The sequence below is a fragment of the Alligator mississippiensis genome, chromosome 7 (assembly GCF_030867095.1).
Source record: "Alligator mississippiensis isolate rAllMis1 chromosome 7, rAllMis1, whole genome shotgun sequence".
Taxonomy (NCBI): domain Eukaryota; kingdom Metazoa; phylum Chordata; order Crocodylia; family Alligatoridae; genus Alligator; species Alligator mississippiensis.
The window spans coordinates 12,233,060-12,256,444 of NC_081830.1; the positions used below are offsets into that span (position 1 = coordinate 12,233,060).

Sequence of the window (23,385 nt, forward strand, 5' to 3'; positions counted from 1 at the left end):
ACAACGTTTAATTACACACACGCACACAAATTCTGAATAATAATAAAATCACTGTTTGCTGCCCCTGTGCTGTCACACACACTGGAAACCTTTATTTCCATTCAGTTCACATTGCTTGAAACAGAAAACTGGTTGGATCACTTTTGTCTTTAAGGCACGCATAGGATAAAGCGCATGACCTTGGGAGTGAGCACAGTGGAACAGACGCACCTTTGCCCAAGTTATGATGAGGAGCCAGCCAAGTTCCTGCTGTCCTGCCAGCCACTTTGATGAGGTGAAAGAGCTTAATGAGGGGAGGATAGTACAGCAAACAAAGAAGCTGCTAAGAAAGACACTTGAGAAGACAGTCAGCTAGGCAGGAGGAAGCTTTCCCTCCAGCCCCGAGTGCTTCCCCACCTCCTGCAGGGCTACATTCTCCTGCCTGCCTTGTAAGCTTTCTCTATATGTGCAGTCAGGGGCCTCGTGTCAAACACATCAGTTGAGAAACTACAAGGCCACAAGTTCACCCATCCGTCACAAGGCTAGCACAGGGGAAATTTACTGGGACAGCTAGTAAGACAGGCAACTGCATCTCAAAGATCATGAACTGCCTTTGACACACAGGACAAACAGGTTTAAATAGAAGTGCTGGTGTACTCCATGAACCAGACAGTTTGATCTCCGAGCTGCTGAGGAACCCCTCCCCCAAAATTCTCCAGCAGGGTGTGAGATGCAAGCAAGTCAGAGGCATGAGGGCCTCAGAAGAGACCTATGATCCATCATCTGGAGCGCGAGCCAGAAATTCCCCACACCCTGCCACTGACTCACTGCATGGCCCTGAGCAAGTCACTGATCCTGCCAGGTGCTGAGCCCCTTTGCAGGCCTTTTGCCTAGTCTCTCCCAGATCAATAAGACAAGCTCAGCAATACTGACTTCACAGGGAGGGTCTGGGAAGCTTCAAGCCACTTTGAAACCTGGCATGTCTTTCATTTGACAAATCGCACGCAAAACATGAACCTTATGTCACAACCCTTTGTGGCAAGTCAGGCTACACCAAAGTGAAAATTACCTGAAGACTTAAGAGAAACACACAGCAACTGGGAATGAAGCACAATTCAACTTCGGCATTAAAAGACACTCTTTTTGCACAGCTAATGGATGTCTGGCCCGTTGTTGCCTGAAGATTGTCCCCTCTTGCTGAGGACAGTCTCACTAGTATAAGCAGCCACCTCAAGTGCGTTCTGAATGGCACTGAGGCCTGTCATAATACACAGAGCAATCACTTTCCTGATTCAATCACAGCTCTTGCAACTAAATCCTCCCAAGGATTTCACTAATTCTCTTTGATCTTTGCAAAATAATTGCAGCTTGAGCTGGGGAATTTACCAACCTAAGGAAACATTTACTTGGCTTAAGGGGAAAAAAAAGCATTTACAGAAATCACTATGTCAATCTATTTTAAAAGCCAGATCTTTGGTGGTGGAGGGATTACACCTGTCATTTTAACCACTTTGCTCCATGCTGAGTTTTTTGAGTCCTGTACCAACCGAAGACACTAAGCACACAGGGACAGAACATTAGTGTCACTTAATGGACCTACCCTAGTATAGGCCAGCTAAGACTGTAGCCCATGGGATGCTTGCAGCTACCAAAGCTCTGGTGCAGTTATATAAGAGGGGTTCAGGGGCCCACATCTCTGCCTTTCAGCTGTGTTGAGTTGACTGCAAACCCTATCCAGTGCTGCTCAAGATCAAAGCAAAAGCTTCAGAGGAGAAAAACAATAGTCAAGGAATCCAGCAGTCATTGGAATCAATGGAAATCTTTGCACTAATCTGTCTCAGCTTTGGAACAAGTGTCAAGCCCCACAGTCCTTGGGATGGTCATTGGTTCACAGGAGACGGTCCAAGTGATGATTTGCATATTCTCCAGTTCCTCCCTGAATACTGCAGAAAAAAAAGTTGGATTGCATGTTTCGCAAGTAGCTCTTACAATTAAAAGTCTGAGGTTTCCAAAGGCAGAGATTTGAAAAAGTCAAGTCAAAAGCCTGCCCAAGCTTAGTTGTCTTGTTGAGTTGTCTTTTTGGACTAGTAAAGTGAAGACATGCCTGCCTCTGTAGCCAAGAGGACACAGGCCAGCATCACATCTACCTGCCTTTGACTCCCTTGACTGAATGACCAGCTGCTCATTTATGGCTGGGTTGTTTGGGGGCAGTATTTTGGTGTATTTCCAAAGTAAGGCTGAGACACATCTCTGGGTCCATAATGAGATGCCTTAACCACATCACTCCCAAAAAGAGGAGACTAAAGGAGATCAAATGCATCATGAGCTGGCATTTATCACCATCCTCCACTCCTTTGAGCTACCCAGGCTGCCTGAGAAGATTTAGATTTAGAACCTGGAGCACAGGCCCCAAAAGGTGCTGACTGAAAGGCTTGAAAGTATGTTAAGAGCAACACCATCCACAATGCACTGAATGAGCAGACCTGTGACCCAAGTCCTATTAACACACTGCCCAAATGATAGACTTTGAACCACTCCTGCAAGATGACTCAGTATCATCACCCTCACTTTATACAAGTGAAGAAAGTAGGGCACAATGAATCAATGGCAAAACCGGAAACAGAACCTGGGAGTCATGACTCCCAGTCTTTTGTTGTAACAAACAGCCACAGGCACATACACTTTGCGAGACAGGCATCATTTAATTAAAGCTGCGACATCCTATCCCAGGTGAAACTTTGCCTGCATATGGAAAACATAGTTTTGCAAATGAAAAATTATTTTTGTGTCTCTTTTTCCCCCCCTGACTGAAAGTGTTACTTCATTTTGCCACGACAGGACAGTTGTCAGAGGCCGGTGAAGAGTAACATTTTTCTCAGGCAGGTGTTGGCAAATATACACAGAGGTGAAATTCAGCAACAGTCTCAGCTTCTGCTCAAAAGAAACTGGCCAGTTTTACTAGGAGAGAAATGCTGCTGTTTTCTTTGATGGATCTGGTGAAAACTCGACCCCGAATCAGAGCTTTAAATGGCATCACTCCCTACAGACATGCTTCTCCAACAGATACTCGTGAGTTCTTCTGGATAGTAGGTTTGTAACTGAAAACATCACTCATGCTAAATGCCAGCTCATGTCACATACCAAGGCCCACAAAGTTCATCCATGAATGTCATCTTCCTAAAAACCATCTCTTTCTTCCTTAAATGACACATTTTGCTTTCAAGGGTTTCCTGTAAGGCTGCTGTGAGCAGCAGAAGTGATATCCAAAAATTACACTGGGTATTTGTCTCTTACAAAACTAGCTTTGATACCTGCAAACAAAAAACAAGCCTACAGATTTCAAATAAGTCATTTTAACATCCATAACTGTTTTTTCCCCTAGGACCAGGCAAATGATAAATGAACAGCCAGAAAAAGCTGAGATGCTTCCAGTATTCAGGTCACTGCAGATCACCTAGGATAGGAAGTCATATGAATAGCTGTGCCTCCCGTTCTCAACAGGTGAAACAATACAGGACATACACAGTGAAGGAGTGGTGAGGGCAGAGGGATAGTAAATAAAACCCCCTTACCTGATTGAAGCTCATTCTGTCTTTCACGTTAGCCGAGCTTTCAGCTGTCATATTCAGCCTCTGGAGACAAGCTGCTGGTTTGATGGTAAAGGGAATCTCTGGCCAGGAGAGACTCCAGACTGAAGAAATTGGTGTAAAGACAGCTTTATCATCTCTGATCTCTGTGGAGGGAGGCCTGGCACGTCATGCCTGAGGTCACTGCCATGCACAGCGGAGATAAATACAGGATTTCAGCATGGAGTGATTTAATCCCAGGGCTGAGAGAAGAGCACAAAAAATAAATTATTCTATCAGCAAAAGAAAAGGGCCTATGGTAAAGAAACTGAAGCAACACTGGAAAGAGAGGAAATTTATGGTGGGAAAACTCTGCTCTTCAGTCAGTGTAAACCTGAAGTGATTCTAATGAAGGCAAAGGAATTACAGTGGGGACATTTTGCATGGAGGCAGCTGTGTTGGAGCCTGTAGCAATAAAAAGCTGTATTCTAAAGGAAGGGCACTAGTGTAAAAAGTGACTCCTACCTGGGTAAATCACCAATACAAGACATTTTGCACACACTGCACCTGCACTATGATGCTCCATCCTGTGCAGTCCTTTGCATCTGTATAAAGAGAGTACAAAATGTTATGGAATGAGAGAGGAAGCTATTTAAATTCCCTTTTACGCTGGCAGGGATGACAGGTCATTTTGCATTAGTAGTATTATAGTTAACTCTTTAGGACTTTACTAAATAGAACAATTATTAATTTGGGTAGTTGCGCTGGTGCACAAATCCTGAGAGCAGAATTGTTAACAGGCAGATATTGGTTTGGACAGACAAATGACTTATACTTTATTAAAAGTGGAGGGGAGCTCACAGCGTGTCAGCGCTGTCCAGTGGTAACTGTTCTGTGCGTCTAATTCTATCCTGTAGTAAGTTACAGCTAAGCCAGGGCACCTTACCCCTGAATGTAATAGGCTAAGTTACTATGGTTTAGCTTTCAGGTGCCATAGGGCAGTGGTTCTCAACCTTTTTTGTACCAGAGCCCATTTGTAAACATTGATGGCCAGTCTTGACCCAGTGCCCCTCTCTCCTGTCCCACTGTCCCCAGGCCCCCCGTGTGTGGGGCAGGAGGTGGGTGTGGGGCATGGGGAGCCCCAAGCAGCCCCTCACAGGATGGAACTCTTCCAGCCTGCCAGGGAAAAGCCATGGTTTCCCATATTTTTCTCCTTAAAGGAGAATCCATTTTTAAAGTTTGTTCAGGACCCTTTCATATATTCTTGCAACCTACTCGTGGGTCGTAACCCACAGGTTAAGAAACACTGCCACAGGAGAAAAGTGGGCATATAAAACAGATACTGCAGATCAGCCAACCCCCAGTAAGTCTCCTCTCCATACCTTGGTATAATTTGTCTGTCTGGCCATGCCCACCATTTTCAGTACACACAGTCTTTTTAAATGGATAACACCATTCATAAGATTCCTCAGAAGCCTTCACACAGTATAACACCAGACTGCCACTTTCTTGTGCACTGGACTTGCATGGACAATCATAGTATTGATCGTATGATTGTATGGACTAGCTTGATTATAACATCACACCAATCGGATAGATTGACACTTCTGAGATCACTGAATATAAGACACTGTAGAACACCTTACAAACATTTATCCTCCCTCAAGAGGACAAAATAAATTGAGAGTGCTACATTTTCAAATGAGGAACCTGACTTCATTTATAAAGCAGATGAGCTGGGAATAAAAACTACTAGCCCCATTTCCTGTGTCCCTGATCTAATCACAGGATAACGTTTCCCTCGAAACATTCCTTATTCATGGCTTTTGCTAGGGAATGTACACACGTGCTATGGGAAAAGAACATTCATTAACCTGAAGACTGAAGTGGTATGCTTATGAAAAGAGACTTTAAAGGCCAAGTGGACCATCAGATCATCTCCTCTGACCTCCATTACAGGTCATTACATTTCACCCAGCAGTGATCTTACTACCTGTATCTTCCAGTTACTTGACTTGAAGACTTCAAGAAGTAGAGAACCTCCCTCCCTCTGGCCATTTGTTCCTGTGGTTAATTGTCACTTATAGCTAATGCACTGAATGGGTATATTCTGAGACAGATTTGTCTCTTATTTATAGGATCAGCGAAGTTAAACTAGTGCAAGACTCAGCCCTTCATTTGCACAAAATACCTGCAAAATCCACTTCTGAACTAAGTTTTAGGTAGGGTTAAATCTTGTATACAAACGGTTCCCTTGGTTTCAATCAAACAGGGTGGAAAGAATCAAAATCCTTTACAACTTAGGACAGACCTCAGCTTGGATATTATGTTTGCAAGTGTTAATGCTTGAGCTGGCAAATGCTTGCTATTGAGTGCAGTTGTTAGCTGTGTTTGTGCACAGTGTAAACTCCTATGGACTACAGTGGGGCTACAGTGAGTGGTAAGGAAAAGCCCAGTAATACGTGTTGCTAGGATCCAGCCTACACACTTGTTTTTGATTTTTTGTAAGGATCCTGCTCTCTGGACACATTTTAGGAAAAGTCCATGTGTACCATATTCTGGGCTCAGAATTGATTGCCCTCATTCTAATGGTTTACTGGAGTGAGTCCTGATTTTTACAGCAGTGAAGCTCAGAATGAAGTCTTCTCTTATCCCCCTCACCAGGGTGCAGGGAGACAAATTAGCATCAGCCAAGTACTTTAAAAAATGCAACCTTCTGGGTATTGTTATTCACAATGGAAGGCATTCAACTCTCTCTGTCATCACCATTTGCAAGTCATTTATTTTAATGAGGGGTACTCTGGTCCATCCCAGGTTCCTTTTAAAGTGAGTTGGAAGCAATTTCAGGGTAGCCATGTTGGTCTGAGACAAAAAGAAATGCAAAAATCTAGAACTCTTGGTTCAGATATTATTAGACCAACTGAGAAATTGCAAAAAACAATAGTTGCAGAAAAGCATTTTTTTGCAAGAAATATTTGCAAGAACACTTAAGGCTTGTGTAATTTTTTTTTCAATTTCCCAGTTGGTCTAATAAAAAGGTATCATCTCTGAACCAAGAGTTCTAGATTTTTGCATTTCTTCTTAGAAGCAATTTCACATTTGCACTCAACTTTATTCCATAGTCAGCTATAGCCTTAAATTAACTGTTTGTCCTCTCTGTGGCTTGCTAAAAATACCTGCTGCCGCAAGCGTAAAGGATTGTAGGTAAAAAGGATTAAGCAGAGAGAGAGAGGCCAAAACTATAGGCTAAGAAGCCTCAATAGCCTGGTCCAGGCCCTAGTGATCCATCATACTAGATCCCTCCTGAAACTGGGCCTTCTTCTTCCAGTCCCATTTAAAATACAGCACTGGGTTTTAAGGTTACTCTATGTTAAGAAGCTAAGTATGACAGTCAAGAAACAGGTGTTGTTTAGGGTGCGATTTTGGGGGGGAATAAAGGCAGGAGAGGTGAGAATAGTAGTAGAAAAAGTGGTTCTAGAGGGATTCTGTATCAAGGAACGAATACAACACAGAATTCTACACAATACTTAAACTATCCTACAAATAGGATCTAATTCCTCCCTTAATTCTAAACACCTGCAAAATAAGGTAATTTGGATAGATTCCTATTCCGTTTCATCTCTTTTAAAAGTTGTACAACTTGTCAGTAGGAGCTGACACGACTGCTTCTAATGATATTAGGAGCTGGTGGCTGCCAAAACTGGCAGGGAAGTTTGCTTTCTTATAAGAATTTGCAAGGTGCAAAATGTCTTCTCCTACTCTTCCAGACTAGCCATCCAGCTTTACTTTGGTGGAATAAATGTGACGTTCCAATGCTATTCAGAAAAAAAATCTGGAATTGCACAACCAATGCAATATGAATCATCTGTCTCGCTTGAAATAATCATCTTGAAACCTGCACTGTGTTGGTTACATTAATCATCCAATTAAAGGAGAAAGATAGGACACTATGCGATTTGCATCACCGACCCACATGCACTAAACGAAGAGGGCTGATCATGAATCACTGGGAGAATATCTGCAGCACAAGAATTATCCTTGTAATAAAGCCAGAAAGAATCTGAATACTTTTGAATTTTTCACCTGCTCATACACAATGTGCAGAGAGCAAACGAATGAGCAGACATTAAACAGATGGAATAAAAGTATTATTCACCAGCCAACTGTTTCTTCTTTTCTACCGTGAGGCACTTGACCACAGATAAGTGCTCTGCTCCATCTAATATTTTGCCCTTAAGATCCCAATCCTCTTGTTACAGAAAATGGGCCCAGGTCTATTAAGAAATGATCAGTGCCCAAAAGATACAGTGTCCTCTATTCCCATTGCATTTCTATCCTGACTGTAATCTTCCAACTGTCCCTAAAGACAAAGAAACTGGAGGTCTGGTCCATGAATTAAAGATCATAACCATTACCTAGCAGATAGTGTTGCCTTGTGGAGTGGCAGAGTAAAGTGAGCACTGGACTTTGAATCATAGGAATCATAGAAAATAAGGGTTGGAAGGGACCTCAGGAAGCCATCTAGTCCAACCCCCTGCTCAGAGCAGGACTAGATCATCCCAGCCTGGGCTTTGACAAGCAGGGCCTTAAAAGCCTCCAAGGATGGAGATTTACCACCTCTCTGGGTAAACCACTCCAGTTCTTCACCACCCTCTTAGTGGAAAAGTTTTTCCTACTGTCCAACCTAAACTTCTCTTGCTACAGCTTGAGACCATTTCTCCTTGTTCTGTCATCTGCCGCCACTAAGAACAGCCCAGCTCCATCCTCTTTGGACCCTCCCTGCAGGGAGTCGAAGGCTGCTATTAAATCCACTCTGTCTTTTCTTCTCCAGATTAAATAAACCCAGTTCCCTCAGCCTCTACTCATAAATCATATCCCTCAGCCCCCAAATCATTTTTGTTGCCCTTCACTGGACTCTGCAACTTGTCCACATCCTTTCTGTAGTGGGGGCCCCAAAACTGAAATGTAGAACTAGACGGGACCTCAAGAAGTCATCAAGCCCAACCCCCTGCTCAAGGCAAGATCCAGAATCCAATGGAGACATAAAGCTACCAAGGGTGGATTTTCTGCCTACAGGGGAGGCCTGGAGGAGGGAGGCTTTCAGAGCCCTGGTTTGTTGGCAATAAGGTTTGGGGAGGAAGGGGAAAAGGAGTGCTTCTGCTTTGGACCTCTTGTGTCTTCCCAGCTCCCATTATATTACGCTTCTCTGTTCAAGCCCCAGACTTTGTGTGAGTCCATGTCAGCCTGCTTTTAAATCAAGCACAACTATGTACGTGCATCTCAGCACAGCCTCCCAGACTGCTGGAGGACATTTAAGATCACATAAGTGGATCATGTGTATCAAGGGAAGCTGCTTTCAGCTTCCTCTTCCCATAGGGTGGGGCAGGTGCCAGCACTTGAGGCTGAATCTAGAGGAGTATCAAAGGGGAGACCTTTCGCCAGTCCTGTATTCTTGGGAACTGCCTCCTCAGACGCTGGCTGGCCTGCCTGCCTTTCCCACACCATCTTGCCTGTACCACATTTAACCCTACCTGTCTCCCTGCCAGGCCCTTCTTGCTTCGTCACTCCAATGGCTGCAGAAAGGTTGAAGCAGGAGCTGGAAGTTCTTGCTCCTGGCCTCCTCCTGATAGCATTTACACCTGGGTCAGTTCAAAGCGACTCCACTGAAGTCAGAAGAGTTATAGCAGTTGCAGTCAGAACAGAATCAGGCCCAGGGACTCCCTCAATGGCACTGGGCAAATCAACCTTAGAGCCAAGTGCTGCCAGAGGGCAAGGAGGGTTATTCAAAGACTCTAAATCAGGATTAAAGGAAATGGGCCGGACTCCAAACTAGCCCACAGCTGTAATCCCATTGGTTCCCAGAGAGCTAATCCTGATTTACACCAGCATAAAGGAGATCAAAAATCAGCCTAGCAGGAGCTAAAGATAGAACACGGGTCTTGATCCCTCTGTGCCTCAGTTTCCCCCCTGGGAACCAGGGCACTTCTCCCTCCCGTTGTGCTGCGAGGCTTAATTTGGCTGTGTGTTGGCAATGCTCAAGGAAAACTCTACCCAAGGACAGAGTAACCACTCCCTTCATCCAAGAGGTCTCTGTTTCTGCCCACTGCACCCACCCACAGCTCCATACCCCTTCACTGCAGGAGGCGGCGGCCTGGATCTGCCTGGCCCTCTCTCCGACTGGATGTGCAGTGAGGGGAGTGGAGGGGGTGTGTGCAGCATGTGTTCACGCACGTGGCTCTCCCACGGATGCATCCTAAAGTGCTTCATCAGCTCAGCATCTGTGGCTGCCTCATGTGACCAGGGCTCCCGTGCCGGTTCAGAGCTTTCTGGAGGCCTCTGCCTGCTGCCTAAAGAAGTGGAAGCCAAAAGAGAAGTGTGCAGGGAGGGAGTGGTGGGGGTGGGGGAGAGATGCCTGAATATCACAAAGATGCACACACACATACGCACACAAAGCAAGGAGGCAGAGACCCAGCGGCTAGGGCATGGGGGAGCTGCCTGCCTCTGCTTAGCTCCATGGCAACCTTCCATGAGAGCCCATCTCCACGTCTGAACCCTCCTGTAAGTACGTGATCTCCAGCACGCAGGCCCGGGTGGCCCTCCCTCCCCGTTGGAATGGGACGAGAGTGTGCGAGTTAAAGAGGTTTAAGCCGACGCACTATTAATTCCCCTCCAGCGGAGATTATACAGATTTGGGAGACCGCCGGAGCAGCCACAACAGCAGCATGGAAAATAAAAATCGCTCCCCTGGAATGACCTAGCCTCATGGCCACCAAACACAACCCAATTATCTGATCTCTTACTGCCTCACTTGACCCCTGTGTCACAAGACATCGGGGAAGCTACCGTCAGACAGAGAAGTCTGCGATGCATTTCTTCTGGCCCCCTGAGCATCTTCCCTGCACCCACTCCCCTGCCCACTTCTTGGAACTTTCAAAAAGTTATTTTATTTCTTTTCTCTTTTTTTTGGAACCATATGTAGCTTTTAAACAATCCCTAAAGGGAAAATGTCCAGAGATGCCTTGCATGTCTTCCTCTCCTGCCTCTCAACAGTCCTTTCTTGCCGCTCAACCTTTTACACAAACAGAATATTATCAGTGCTCTGTGCGTGTTTTGAGGGCTGGGAGCTGTAACTTTTTCCAGCAAACGTAATGCACAGTTACCAAGCAGTGCCCCTTCCTTCCTTCCTTGGTGGACTGGGATTGTAAAGTGGGGGCTATGTTCTCCAGCCAGGCTGTCAACAAAATTAAACCAGCTTCAAGGATTGATGAGAAGCTAAAAAGTAGAAGTTTATGAAGCTCCTTGTATAAACAGAGAAAGCTTATTAATGGCTGAACATGCCCTTTAAGCAAACTGACCCCTGGTTTCCTATGTACAGCCCTTGTTAAGACAGGAAATGAAAAACAGTTTCTCCAGCTGGATTTGCAAGAGGGGCAATGGGTAGAAGGGAGGGAGGAAACTGGAAGTGGGTTTACTCACATCTGCACCTTCCCAATACAACACTATCCAGATCCTGATGCAAATTCCTTTGCCCAATGCCCCTCTCAGGAATGGCACACGGTTAATTAATAGCCACCCCACTTAATTCCCTCTTTAGGTTTCTCAAAGAGCCCTGTCCCATTCTTCAGGCAAAGCAAAAACACTATAAACAATGCAACTGCACACAGGATCCTGTGGTCACGCTGCATCTGCTACGGCTTGCCTGTCTGACACCTACAATCACTGCAACCAAAGAAAAGAGTCCCCGAGCGGAGTGTGGTTAGAGTGGTGGTGCGCGGGAGCACATGTGTTCTGTGATATGTGCTACCAATTAATCTATGAGTGATATAATAGTGCACGGAGATATCTCAAAATACTTTGGAAACCTTCAGGGATAGAGAGGCCTTGCTTATACTACCCACACAAGACAACCGAACTACAGCAAGGAGACCCTCCATTCTCTGAATTCCCTTTTCTCTGGCTGCAAAGGATTGGCCAGTGCTCCCTCCCCAGAGCAACAGCAGACGATTGCTCCAGGCAATCCAAGGGGCAGTGGGAGGAGCATCTGACTGTCCGGTTTTAATGCTGGTTAAAGCGTTTAGAGTGATCTGCACAGGGAGACCAGGCCCAAGTGATTAGTGCTCACAGTCCCTTAAAGCAGCTTAGTACCCTCCCCGTTTCACTGATACCCAGGCACATAGCAAGTCTCAGATCTGAGGCTTAGGGCCAAGTCACCTGGCCCTAGCCGAGTGATCTGAGCACTGCACAGAGCCAGCATTTTCATTTTGCCTCCCCCCAGCCCCAGTGTATTTGGGGCAGTGGTTCTTAACCTCATTAGACTCCAGGCCCCCAAAGGAAAATGCCAGCTCTTAGCTTTCACTAATTTTTTGACTACAGAGAAACATTAGGACAATTCTTCTGGTGCAAAGAACTCAGCAAGCCCACAGCAGTTGAGAACGTTTTTGACCCTATGGGTTCCAATTTGTAATCTCTGGTCTTATTTTGTGACTCATGTGTATGTGTTTGCACAACTAACAATGGTAATGTTATGTGGCACCTCACGGCAACCTAGCTGCGTCACTGATTTCAGGTTACCCGCTAGAGCACTCAGAAATGTAGCCCCCTTTTTAAAAGAATAAACACATGCACACTCAAAGGTTGGAAGAAGCAGCAAATGGATTTTAGTACTGCAGTTTAGATAAATTCTTTAGAAACTCAAGCAGCTCAACTCTATTTCAAACATTATGAACTACACCTCTGCTCGGAACCTTTTAACTAAGCCTTTTATGACAATTTAATCAGCGTGTGGTTCTCGTTATGGCCATGCTGTTATTGCAATTACAGTCATGATTACTCAAGGCATGAGACTCTAATCTAATCTGCCAACACTAATTATTCCAATCTGAAAAGTTTGCTTTTAGTTCACATTCAAAAAGTATGAGACAAAAGAGCCATGAAAAGCAGGGCAAAGGGGATTTCTTCATTGGTTGTGCTGAAGAAAAGTATTCTAGTTGTCACAGCAGAAATGGAAAAATGAATCGCTCTCTAAGTTTCGCCAAGTTCTGCCTTGCTACAGTCTCAAATGTTGTAAAAACCAAAACAAACAGGAAGGATGCCTGTGCTTGAAGGTTTGCAAAGAACATTTTCCCAGCTGGTTTAATAAAAGATATTACATTTACCCAAATAACCTTGTCTGGAAAAAAAAAAAACACCCAATGGTTTAATAAAAAGGTCTTTCTACTCTTCTGGACTAAAAAGGGTCCAGCTCCCCACAAGGAAAGTAGGTCTCTTTCACAGGAACCTAGCCTAATTCAGTGGCATTCCCCTAAAGGAGACAGAGGGCAATTTTCAGGATTTGGGAGGCTGCATTCTCAGGCAAGTCCTAGTACAGACAGGGGTCCTTAAACAATGAGTGCCACCACTTCACACTCAGAGATGGCATCATCAGCACAACTTCTCTAGTTTATAGGAAGCCACACACTCATACATGCAGCTCTGTGAAAAGTGTATGTTATTTGCATTATAGCTATGCCTAATCCCCTTGAACCATGGACCTGGCTGGAATTAGCAGGTACCAACACAGAACACAAAGATGGTCCCTGCCTCGTGTGTCCCATTGCAATTAGTCACCGTGTTCCTGTTTCCAGACTCATGCAATGTATCACAAGCTTTGCAGTATCTGATGTTTGCCTTAGTTCTGGCTGCCAGCTCCATGCAGTTGTGAGAAGCCCAGCTTTCAGTTGCAGGAAAGTTTCTAGCCCTCAGCAAGGCAAGAGAGAGTTAGAAAGTGTGATGCTGAAAGCTTAGAAGGCAAATACATCTGGATGCTTTTGGTATTTTTCTTTTTATATAAGCTTTTTATATTAAGCTTTTAATTACACACACACACATGCTTGTATATATGTATGTATAGACATATATATGCAGGTACGTATCGACATACATAGATACACACGTATCAATACATACACACATATACATATACACACACACATACAAGCCCCCATATTTACTCAAATATGAAATGATCTCCTAATAATTAGATTCTATATATGAAAAATTTATAAATTTGATATAGTTTTCCAGGTACAGAATCTATTTATTGGAGGTTTGTCTTCAATATGTCTTGTCAACCTCTCACAGCTACAGCCAGGAAAATAAATCTGCAGGGTCAGGTAGCCCTTTGCCCTCCCCCGCCCCCAGCCTCTTCCCCACTCCTTACGGTCAGCCCCTAATGTTCCTGAGCCCATGGAAGCAAGGAATAAATTTGGAAAAACTGACCTTAAAATAAACATAGCTGTAGCAATTTGCATATAGTACCCATAGACTTAGTTTACCCAGAATTGATGCATTTCACCTTTTTTGAAATTGCTGCAAGTTTTAAGCAGAACTCCATAAACACACTTTTGAGCAGCACTATTTGTAATTCCTTACACAGACTACAAACTTTTTAAATTAATTTCCTTGGCAAGTATCCTCCCTCCCAGATCCATCAGTCTTGGGCTTCAGATATTCCCCAAATCCATGGCAGGTATCCCACATGCCAGTCCCAAACCCAGAGCCAACAGGCCAAGGAGCAAGCCATAGGGGAAGCATCAGCCTGCTTCTATTAGCAAGTCTGTTTACCACATATGGACATTGTGTTTTATAGTCATGTTCAGTCTTGGCTGCATTTAATCAATTTTCTAGTTGTATCCATTACTAAGCACATGCTGCTTTTAGCAGCAGTTCAAAGATAGGCAATGTATTTAGTGTGGTTTTCTTGTATGCAAGACAAGGGTTCTCCCTCTCCACCCCCCATGTAGATTGGGGAAAAAAAATTGTTATATTTGAATAAATATGGTAATATATAATGTATACGCATATTATATATAATATAGTGTGTTTGTGTGTATGCGTGTGTGTGTGTGCGCGCGCGCATGTGTATACAGTTTTTAAAATCTTGTCATTTTGTGGGACCAACTCACTATTTAAACATTTTGGTGGATAGGCCAAGGCCTTCATTTCCACTCTGCACCAACAGTAACTCTGCTGGGAGTTGTTTCTGCTGTACAGAATATGAAATCCTGCTGAAAGCAGCAGATCTCAACAGTAGGAAGTGTTGCAGGCCAGAGATAGGATCTTTGGTGATCTTTTGCCTGTATTGGATTGAGGATCATTTCCTATGTGCAATCGGTACCGTCTTGAGGGTCAGCCCTTGAGCAAATTACCTGGTATCAGAGTATTAGCAATACCAGGATGTTACTGCAGAATAGGGAAGGAAATCTGAAGAAAAAGAGGCAATGTACGGCAGTAGATGTCCCCATACAGTTTGTTGAAAGGTATGTCAATGTTATTGATTTAATATAAACTGATCTGGGGTGACCTCACTGTCATCTTGTCTTGTTTCATTCCTTTCCCATCACTCTGAACTTGGTGTTCAAATAAAAGGATCCACCACTGAAATTGGGTCCCCAGCAAACCATACACTGTGCACGCAAGATGAGTCACACCCCAGAACTTGAAAAGTAAAAGAGTAAGTGTGACAAAGCATGGGAAACTGAGGCCCAGAGATGCAGCCACTTGCCTCAGGTCCAGCAAGTATTGAACATACACCACATCCCAGGTTGCAATTCAGTACATTAAGCATCAGACCATCACCTCTTTCAGACACTGCGCCATTATCCTCATTTATAGGCATGGAGATGGTGTGTTCCAGGCTGCTGTGCTGGGGAACCTGGATCTAGGAGTGGTAGGCACAAAGTAGGAATAAAATCAAACTAAGGACAGGTTGAAGCCAAAAGCAGAATGTCTTCAGATCAGACTCAGGCTTTTATAGCAATTGAGTCTTTTTCCTGCCAGGCAGGAATTTGGCTCCTGCTATTTTTGAAGACATTGTTCTGAGATATGGAAGCATTTATCTTCCTAAGCAACTACACAGTTAGGGAAGGTTAGTGACAGAAATGTTGTATTTGTACCCAGACAAGCTGTGCTTGTATCTGTTCCAGAACAGAGGTTGAGGTTGGTATCCTTTCATCTGTGAGAGACGGTGGATATTGTAGCCTATGATGTAGATCAGGGGTAGGCAACCCCCAGCACGGATGCCAGAGCATGACAAGCTAAAGCATTTTGCTTGGCACGCACACCTTGGGATGGATGGCAGGGAAGGGGTTGGGGCTGCACTGCCACAAAGATCCTTTGCAGCTCCTCCTCTGTCTGCCCCTGACATCCCAACATCTTACAAGTCCAGATTGCAGGTATTTTGGCACTCTGTCCAAAAATATTGCCGACCCCTGACGTAGATGGTTTGCAACGTCTCATGTGATTGAATAGTCCTATCCAAAAGTTGCATGATCTGTGGCAGTGGTTGCAAGTGTATGTATCATGGTCGGGTGGTTTAGGAGTTCCCTGTTTCCTACAGACTTTTTTCTCTTCAAGCTGTTGGAGCCAATTCCTGCTGTGGACTTTGATGTCCTGGTGGAGATGACTCCACTTGTTCAAATCACTTGCCAAGGATTCCCATTGGTCAGGATCAATTCCAAATGCCTTCATATCTCACTTGTATGTGTTTTTGTAGCAAAGCTTGGGATGTCCTGTTGTTTGAAAGCCTTCACAAACTCTTCATACTTCTTCTGGTTCTTGGTGTTAGTGGTATTGATTTTAGGCTTGTTCCTAGGTTTTGCTCTATGTAGTTTCTCGGCTGTAATCTTCACCTTCCTAATGATCAGGGGGTGGGTCAGTGTCACAACTGGCACTGTGCATGTGCAGGTATTCTGCACTGCAGGAAGATGTTTCCTCTTAACAATAGATCTTTCCTCACTGGTCTAGTTGGTGTCAGTGATCATGGATGTCACTGTCGCTGGCTGGGATGACTCACACATGGATCCCCAAAGTTACGGGGTGGTGAGTGCCCAAACCTAACCCCTGCTGCGGGGTGAAATAGTCCAGGAAGAGAGGACTTACGTGCAGGTCCAGAAGCGGAGAGGGAAGAGTGGTGTGCACTGTCGGTGTGACTGTTTAAGAGCACATGCTCCCTGAACGTTGGAAGGAGTGCAGGGAGTGACGTTATAAAGACATTCCTGGAGATGAAATGATCCTGGGCGTTTGAGGTGGCAGAAGACTAGATGCTCCTGGGGATGAAGCGATCCTGGGCATTTGAGGTGGCAGAAGACTGCTGAGCATTGGAGCAGTGTGGAGGCTGCTACAAAAGCCCCTGCACACTGGCTCTGACCCAAGCCTGGGCTGCTGAGCCAGGCAGGGGCTGTAGGAAAGATCCTGAGTGCCATGGAGCCAAAAAATAGAGACTCCAGAACATCAGCCAAGAGGGCCTTGTCAGAGGAGGGCTCAGAGGAGTCCTCAACTTTGCAGTGGGCTTCCAGTGGACGGAGTCCAGACATCTGGAGATTCACAGATGGGTGGAAGACTAGCAAAGACAGGGCATGCGAGTTGGAATCTCACAAAATGCCAAGTACTAGGTGAAGTGAGATGATGAGTCCAACTGCCTTAGTGTAATTTTCTTTTTCTTTCTTGAGTGTGCTAAAAAGCCTGACACCGGGACAAGGTGTGGATATACGCCAATAATTTTGGTTTCATTTATTTGAATCAATACCAACCCTGCACTAAGAAGGTGAACACCTAGCATTTGTTATTAAATTATCCGGAAAGACACGCCTGCCTTTCCCCTAATAGAGGGTGGCAGGTCATACCACTAAATACTGGACAGGTGAATGCCATTTGGTTTACATCACAGTTAGCACGTGGAAGAGCTGCAAGGGAGGTAGAGTCTCAGAAAATATGACAAAAGGTAGAACCCCATCTTTGGGACTGAAATTACCCATTATTGGAGCCTCCCTTTGTGTACAATTTATTTTTGCATCATCAAGTCGTGGCAGAAGAACAGAGAGGGACTTCATTTCCTCTCTTTGGGTAAGTGTGTCACAGGCACCATAACACTTTGTGGTGACCTTTTCCAGCAAAAGATGAATTGGTAACGCACAGTTGGTTTTCAGCACAGAATTCAAGAAATCGTTGGCCATTTTCATTCACCTTGCTGATGTCAAAATGTTCTAAGCAATCTGGCTATGAGTTGTTGTCTGTGCTGACTCTTTCACTGAAGTCTCCGAGGAGGAAAAGTCATTCAGTTGATGGTATTCCTTTGACAATTTGGTGCAGATTGGTGTAAAATTTATCCTGCTCCTCAAGGCTGGAGTTCAGTGTTGGTGCCTAAGCACTGATGATATAAGCACGAAGCTGATAGTTGTCTTAAGTCTAAGTAAAAGGATGCACTCTGACTTACCAATGGGTGTTTCTATAAATTTTTCTACCTTGCTGCTCACAGTGAAACCGATGCTGCACGAATGAGTCTCTTCAGCATTTCTGCCTTGCCAAAAGAGGGTATAATTAGCCACTTGAATAGAACAAGCATCTGCAAGTCTCGTTTCCTGGAAGGCTGCAATGTCAACAATGAGTTTGTGCAGCTCACGGTCAATCAAGACTGACCTCTTTATGCTGCTCACGTACTGTAGGTCGTCGTCATCTGTCAGGCTAGGACATGGTCCTGACATTCCAGCTTTCACACTGGAAAGTTCTTGGTTTCTTGTTTTGGTCAGGTGTGAGGTTTCCATCTGCTTTTCAGCTTTGGGCCTAGCCTCATGTACCCAATAAGGCAGGAAGACTGGGAGGGCAGCACCTGTCTGGAGGCTGCCTGGCATTATGGCAGCCAGTAGCTGACCAGTGGAACATGATGATTCTTCCCACCGTCAGAGGTGACCTATGGTACCCTCTTCTATGCCAATCAAGTGATGGCTTATGACTTGTGACTGTCACCTTCCATGTTGTGTCCGTGCTGCCAACAAGGATGGAGTGCCCTCACCATATGGTGTGGCTGCAATAGCTTGGGCAGTTGATATGGAGATGCTGCTTTGCACATGTACCAGCATCCCCCTCTTGGCTGTACTGGTTTGGTCCAAAGGAAGGGCAGAAGGCGATACATTTGGAACCAACTACAGTGCAGGAGTTGCCAATGCAGAGGAGGTCTTCCATCTGCCTGCCTTTCAGGGCTCCACTCCTAGATTGGTTGCCAGCTATGGCTAAAGAACCTAACCTGCCCTGTGTGGATGCCATTGGCAAAAATCACTGAGTGATTAGGGGCGTTTGTACACACCACGGGGGTTTACTTTGGTTTAATTCTCCCTAAATTGAAGTGGTGGGTCTTTAAAAACACCAGTTCAATTTAAGGCAAAGTAAACCCCCATGGCGTGTACACAAAGGTTGGGCCCGACCCTCTCCGGTGGCAGGGAGGGGAAGGCGAGCTGCCAGTGGGCCGAGCAGTCCCTGAGCTGCAGAGGCGGGCTGGTGCTTCCCTCCACGGCAGCAGCAGTGCCCCCCAGGAGGCACATGCCCTCAAGCACCCAGCCCAAGCAGTCCCAGAAGGCACTGCAACTGCAGAGGGAAGCACCGGGACCCAGCGTAGCTCAGTTAAGCAGGCAAGCTCCGGGGAGAAAAAAAAAATAAAGGTCAGGCTTGCCACTCTCTCTTTTTTTTCCCTTCAGTGGAGGCTGCCTGCACAGCACCCGAGATGCATGGGGCCCGGGGCTTGCCTTCATGGTAAACTAAACCATCTCGGAGATGTTTTATTTTACTGTGTCCCAAAGTCATTTAACGCGCGTTACGCCACCGACACATACAAACAGTTGAACCATTAAAGCAGTGCAAAAGGGCATTAAGCCACTTTAAAGGACAATTTTGTGGCATGTACAAATGGCCTCACTCATCCGCATTTTGATAGCATTTCTGCAATGAAGAGTTCCACTGCCCCTCAGACACTCATCCAACGTTAGTCATTGGCACTTCCTGAGGTTGCCAAGTTAATTAACCATTGCCCAGCACTTGGCATTGACCTGTACTATTTATGCTCATAGAAGTAGCAGGTTTCAATCATGACCTGACCTGGAACAGAAATATCCTAGGATTGGTGTGTACACACATGGCCCCTCTAATTAGGGTTTACCCAGCAGCTGAATGCCCTGCACTTTCCTGCTATTGATTCAATGATGCAATTCCAGGATAACTGTTCAGATGCAATGTCCCCAGATAAACTGTCAGTACTTCTTATCCCATGAACCTTTTTAGGATACATCCCAGCACAACAGACATGCATGGCTCAATGGTTGCATTTTGTCCCAGGGTAAAATGGTTTATCCCACAACAAATGCCATGTGTCTGTTTGTGGCTTTAGAAGAAAATGTAGTGCAGCCTTAGGCAGCCTCACTGCCTTCCTCCTGCCACAATTTTCTGCAACCTGAATGTTTGGTGGAGAGCTAGTTTTTAACTCCAGAAAGGGAATCTTCAAGCACAGGGGAACAAACTGGGCTTTTACTTCTCTGTGCTGTGGCTTCAACAGGAGAGAAAAAAAGTGACCAAGTCGTCAACCCTGGAGACTTTACAGTACACTTCCTGGTATGTCTGCCTTGAGATCCTGCTAGGGAAAAAAAAATGTCATAGTTATATAATCTGTGCTGTTCAGAGAGAGGATTCAAGCCTAGGCTGAATCAGTCAGCACAGGGAAGGTACATCCTCGTGAAACACCCATTTGGATTACCTGTGTAAGACTACAAGATCTGGGTAGAAGTGATAGGTCATGTACTGGGATTGTGTTGCCAATGGGTTGTAGCTGGATGCTTTTTTACGCAGCAATGTTTAACCTGGGACACTGCTATTTCTGGGCTTTAACTGGGAACACTGACAAAGTTTCAAGTTTTCATTTTCTTCCTCTCCAAGTCAAACATGACCCAGCTACAGAACCTAATTTTAACTCTGCAAGCTGCCATGAAATAGGCATCTAAGTCCTCAGATCAGGAGCAATGCCAAGCAGATTGAAGTCTGTGCAATGCACAGTCTCATGGAGTCACAGCCTATTCACACTGGATTTAAGATCAGGAGGCAGGGTTTACTGAAACTATGAAACAAAGTATTGGGAGGCAAAAGATAGACACCTGGGAATGGACAAAGTACTTAGATCCTAAAGAAAAGAAGCCAAGAAACACTGAACGTGATCCCTTCCTTGCTTGTACCAGCGTGTGACAGGGGGGGCCTCCTGGGGGCCGAGCTCTGTGGCCCGCCCACCTGTCACCGGGCAACCGCCCACTTATCTCGCCTGCCACACCTTTGATGATAATTGATTCATATATCGATGTCAATTAAGCGGGAGGCTGCCCATTGTAATGCCCCGCTGCCAAGGGGCGCTCTGCGGCTCCGACCTCCCCTAATAACTCAGCCCAAGCCTCGCAGATGGCATCTCAGTGTTAACACTATCACCGGCCCCACACTGGGCCCCAGAATTGTCCTAACAGGACCCCTCTATGATCCTTCCTATCAGGCAGCTCCGCTGTCATCCGGGCTACTTAGCCCCCCCGAAGCTACTTTCCCCTCTCGGGTGTGGTCCCCCGGGACCTTCGGCTACCTGGCCCTGGCCCACCTCCAGGCCAGTCGGGACCCCAGGCCCCCGGCTCTTAGGCGTCCCTCGCAGTGGGCCCCCGGCCCTTTTGACTACCGTAGTCCTGGCCCCAGCTTGGGCCAGTCGAGGGTACTCTCCCCTTCGGGCTGGGTCTCTCTAGCCGCTCACTCTGTCTCCGGGCCTCACCGTACCACTACTCCCCGTCCTCCCGGGGGCAACCGCAGCACCACGCCCACATCACTCCCACTCTCGGGGTCTGCCCTCTCTGGGCCCCTCACGACACTGGCCGTCTAGGCCCTCCAACAAACACATGGGTAACCCGCCCGGTGGTGGTGGGAGCTAGGGGTTAAGGCGCCCCGACCCGCCTTTCACTGAGGTGGTAACAGGCATGACATTTCCTGGGGGCTCCCGTGCCACTGAGAGCCCCACCAGACCACCCACTCCCAGCAGGGTGCAGTTTCAGGTCATGCCCAGGACCAGGAGCCTCCTGCCATCCCCTTGCAGCTCCCCCTTACCTCCGGGTCGTTCACAGCAGCCCTACGGCCAGACAACATTGCTGCCTGGCTCCTGTAGCTGTACTGCCTTATTTATATAAGCAGCTTAAGCCTCAAAATGGCTGCCCTAATCAGGCACCTGGAGGCTGCCAGCTCCAGGCCCTTAAAGTGGCAGAGACACCCTGTGCTCTGCTACACAGCATCAGTCCATTGCTTTCGCGGAGAGCCTCCTGATTTTCATCAGTCTTTATGTCTGAAAAGTCAAGCTCCTTCAAGCTATTTTCAGCTCGGCTAGAGGCCCATTTTGTGACTGTAGGCATGTCACTTAACGTCCCTATTGATGAGATGCACATGTGGGAATTTATGAATGGCTTAATGCCAAAAAAAGGAAAGAAAGAAATCCAAAGAGACCTTTGGCATTCACACAGTTCAGATGGGATCTCTGTTTTTAACCAAAAGACTGTCTTGGAGGAATGGAGTTTTTCCATCCTTGGGACAGGGAAAGACCGGGTCAAACCTGCTGTTGTTTTAATCTGTTTCCAACAGAGCCAAGATACAGTCTGTCACTAAAGCCACTAGGCCATCTCCACCCAGACAAAAAAGCAAATGTCCCAAGATTGTGGTTGGCAGGTCCTCCTTGTTATAAAGTACTGAAACATCAGCTTCAGAACTTCATTTTTGCATAGGGCTGCAGTCTACACTTGTTAATAGATCCCATCATGTTTCTTGAGTCACATATAATTCACAGGATTAATGTGTGCTGCGAGTAGCCAAGCCTGCTGATTTACACACTTTATAGACTAAATGCAAGTAGCCAAGCCAAGCCAAGCCCTGGTTCTTCAGGGAACTGTGTGGAGCAATACTCAGTTTAAGCTAAATTGGTTTAGCATAGGCTGCACTTGCTTTTTCCCTAAACGTAAAGAAGGACATTTGTGTCTGAACATTTTTCTAAAATCTCTCCCAGCTATACAGTTGGTCCAGTCAAAGAGATGACAAAACCCCCTAGATTCTCACCTATTTCCTGGACTACCATGGCTAGAGCAACACTTTGACCCTATGTGGCAGTTGTCAGTGAAACATTAAGCAATGTAAGCCAATATTATACCTGATTGTTCACTATTTTCCTCCCACAGGCAGCAAAGGATAACCAGGATTTCGTGAACTGCTGCGGGTGTGTTTGAGTTCCTGGGTATTCCTACACGCTACTTTACTCAGAAATGATAGTAGTTTTGGTCTCAGTTTCTCTACCTTTTAATAGTGCTTGAAGGATAGAGTCTGGACACAGTGTGTGTGAGAAACATCCCAACTCATAGTGGGTGGCCAGCAAAGCCAGGAATAGAGCTCAGCTGTCAAAATACTCTAATGACTGGCTAACATGTCTGTCCTCAAAGGCTAATGAACCACCATGGTATAATCTGAAGGATGACTTGACAGAGAAGCTGAAGTCAAAGTATGGGAGATGGGACATTTGCTCTGCTTATGCTTGCCTACCCTTAATTACTCAACACTACAAGGCTACTGCTCTTCTCACAGTGGCTGAAACTGGGTGAAACCCAGATAAAGTCAGAGTGGCATCAGCATGACCTCCCTCTCTGGACTACCCCTTGTATGTGGGCCTTCAGATTTCAGGACTCTGACATCTCCAATGTTAGGCAAGGCACTGAACTCTACATGAAATGAGATTCTCAGAGCCTGCTGGACACAGAGAAAGCTTGGGAGGGAGCCGGTCAACACTTCAGAGTATGATATTTCATCAGTATACCTAAGCTAGTCAAAGCTTGAGTACAGACATAGTTTGGTCAGTATAACTCCATTTACATGAATACAGCTGATACCAGGTTTCTTGACCAGTATAAGCTTCAACAATATAAGTACAGTTATACCACTATAACTGCATCCAAACTAGAAGGCTTGGTGGTATCCCTATTCTGTCTCC

The 23,385-nt window shown here is 45.7% G+C and overlaps 1 protein-coding gene across 1 annotated transcript in view; it reads right to left on the reverse strand.

The window, feature by feature from the left end:
- The window catches only part of LOC102564916 (hexokinase-2), a 70,238-nt gene extending 48,695 nt beyond the window's left edge, over positions 1 to 21,543 (reverse strand). Inside the window, exons 1-3 of the mRNA XM_006271930.4 lie at positions 21,471 to 21,543; positions 4,071 to 4,150; positions 3,552 to 3,808 (exon numbers count right to left, since the gene is read on the reverse strand). Coding sequence (XP_006271992.3) covers positions 3,552 to 3,602 — 51 coding nt within the window. The 5' untranslated portion in view covers positions 3,603 to 3,808; positions 4,071 to 4,150; positions 21,471 to 21,543. The remainder of the gene's footprint in view (positions 1 to 3,551; positions 3,809 to 4,070; positions 4,151 to 21,470) is intronic.
- Positions 21,544 to 23,385: the final 1,842 nt, after the last annotated feature.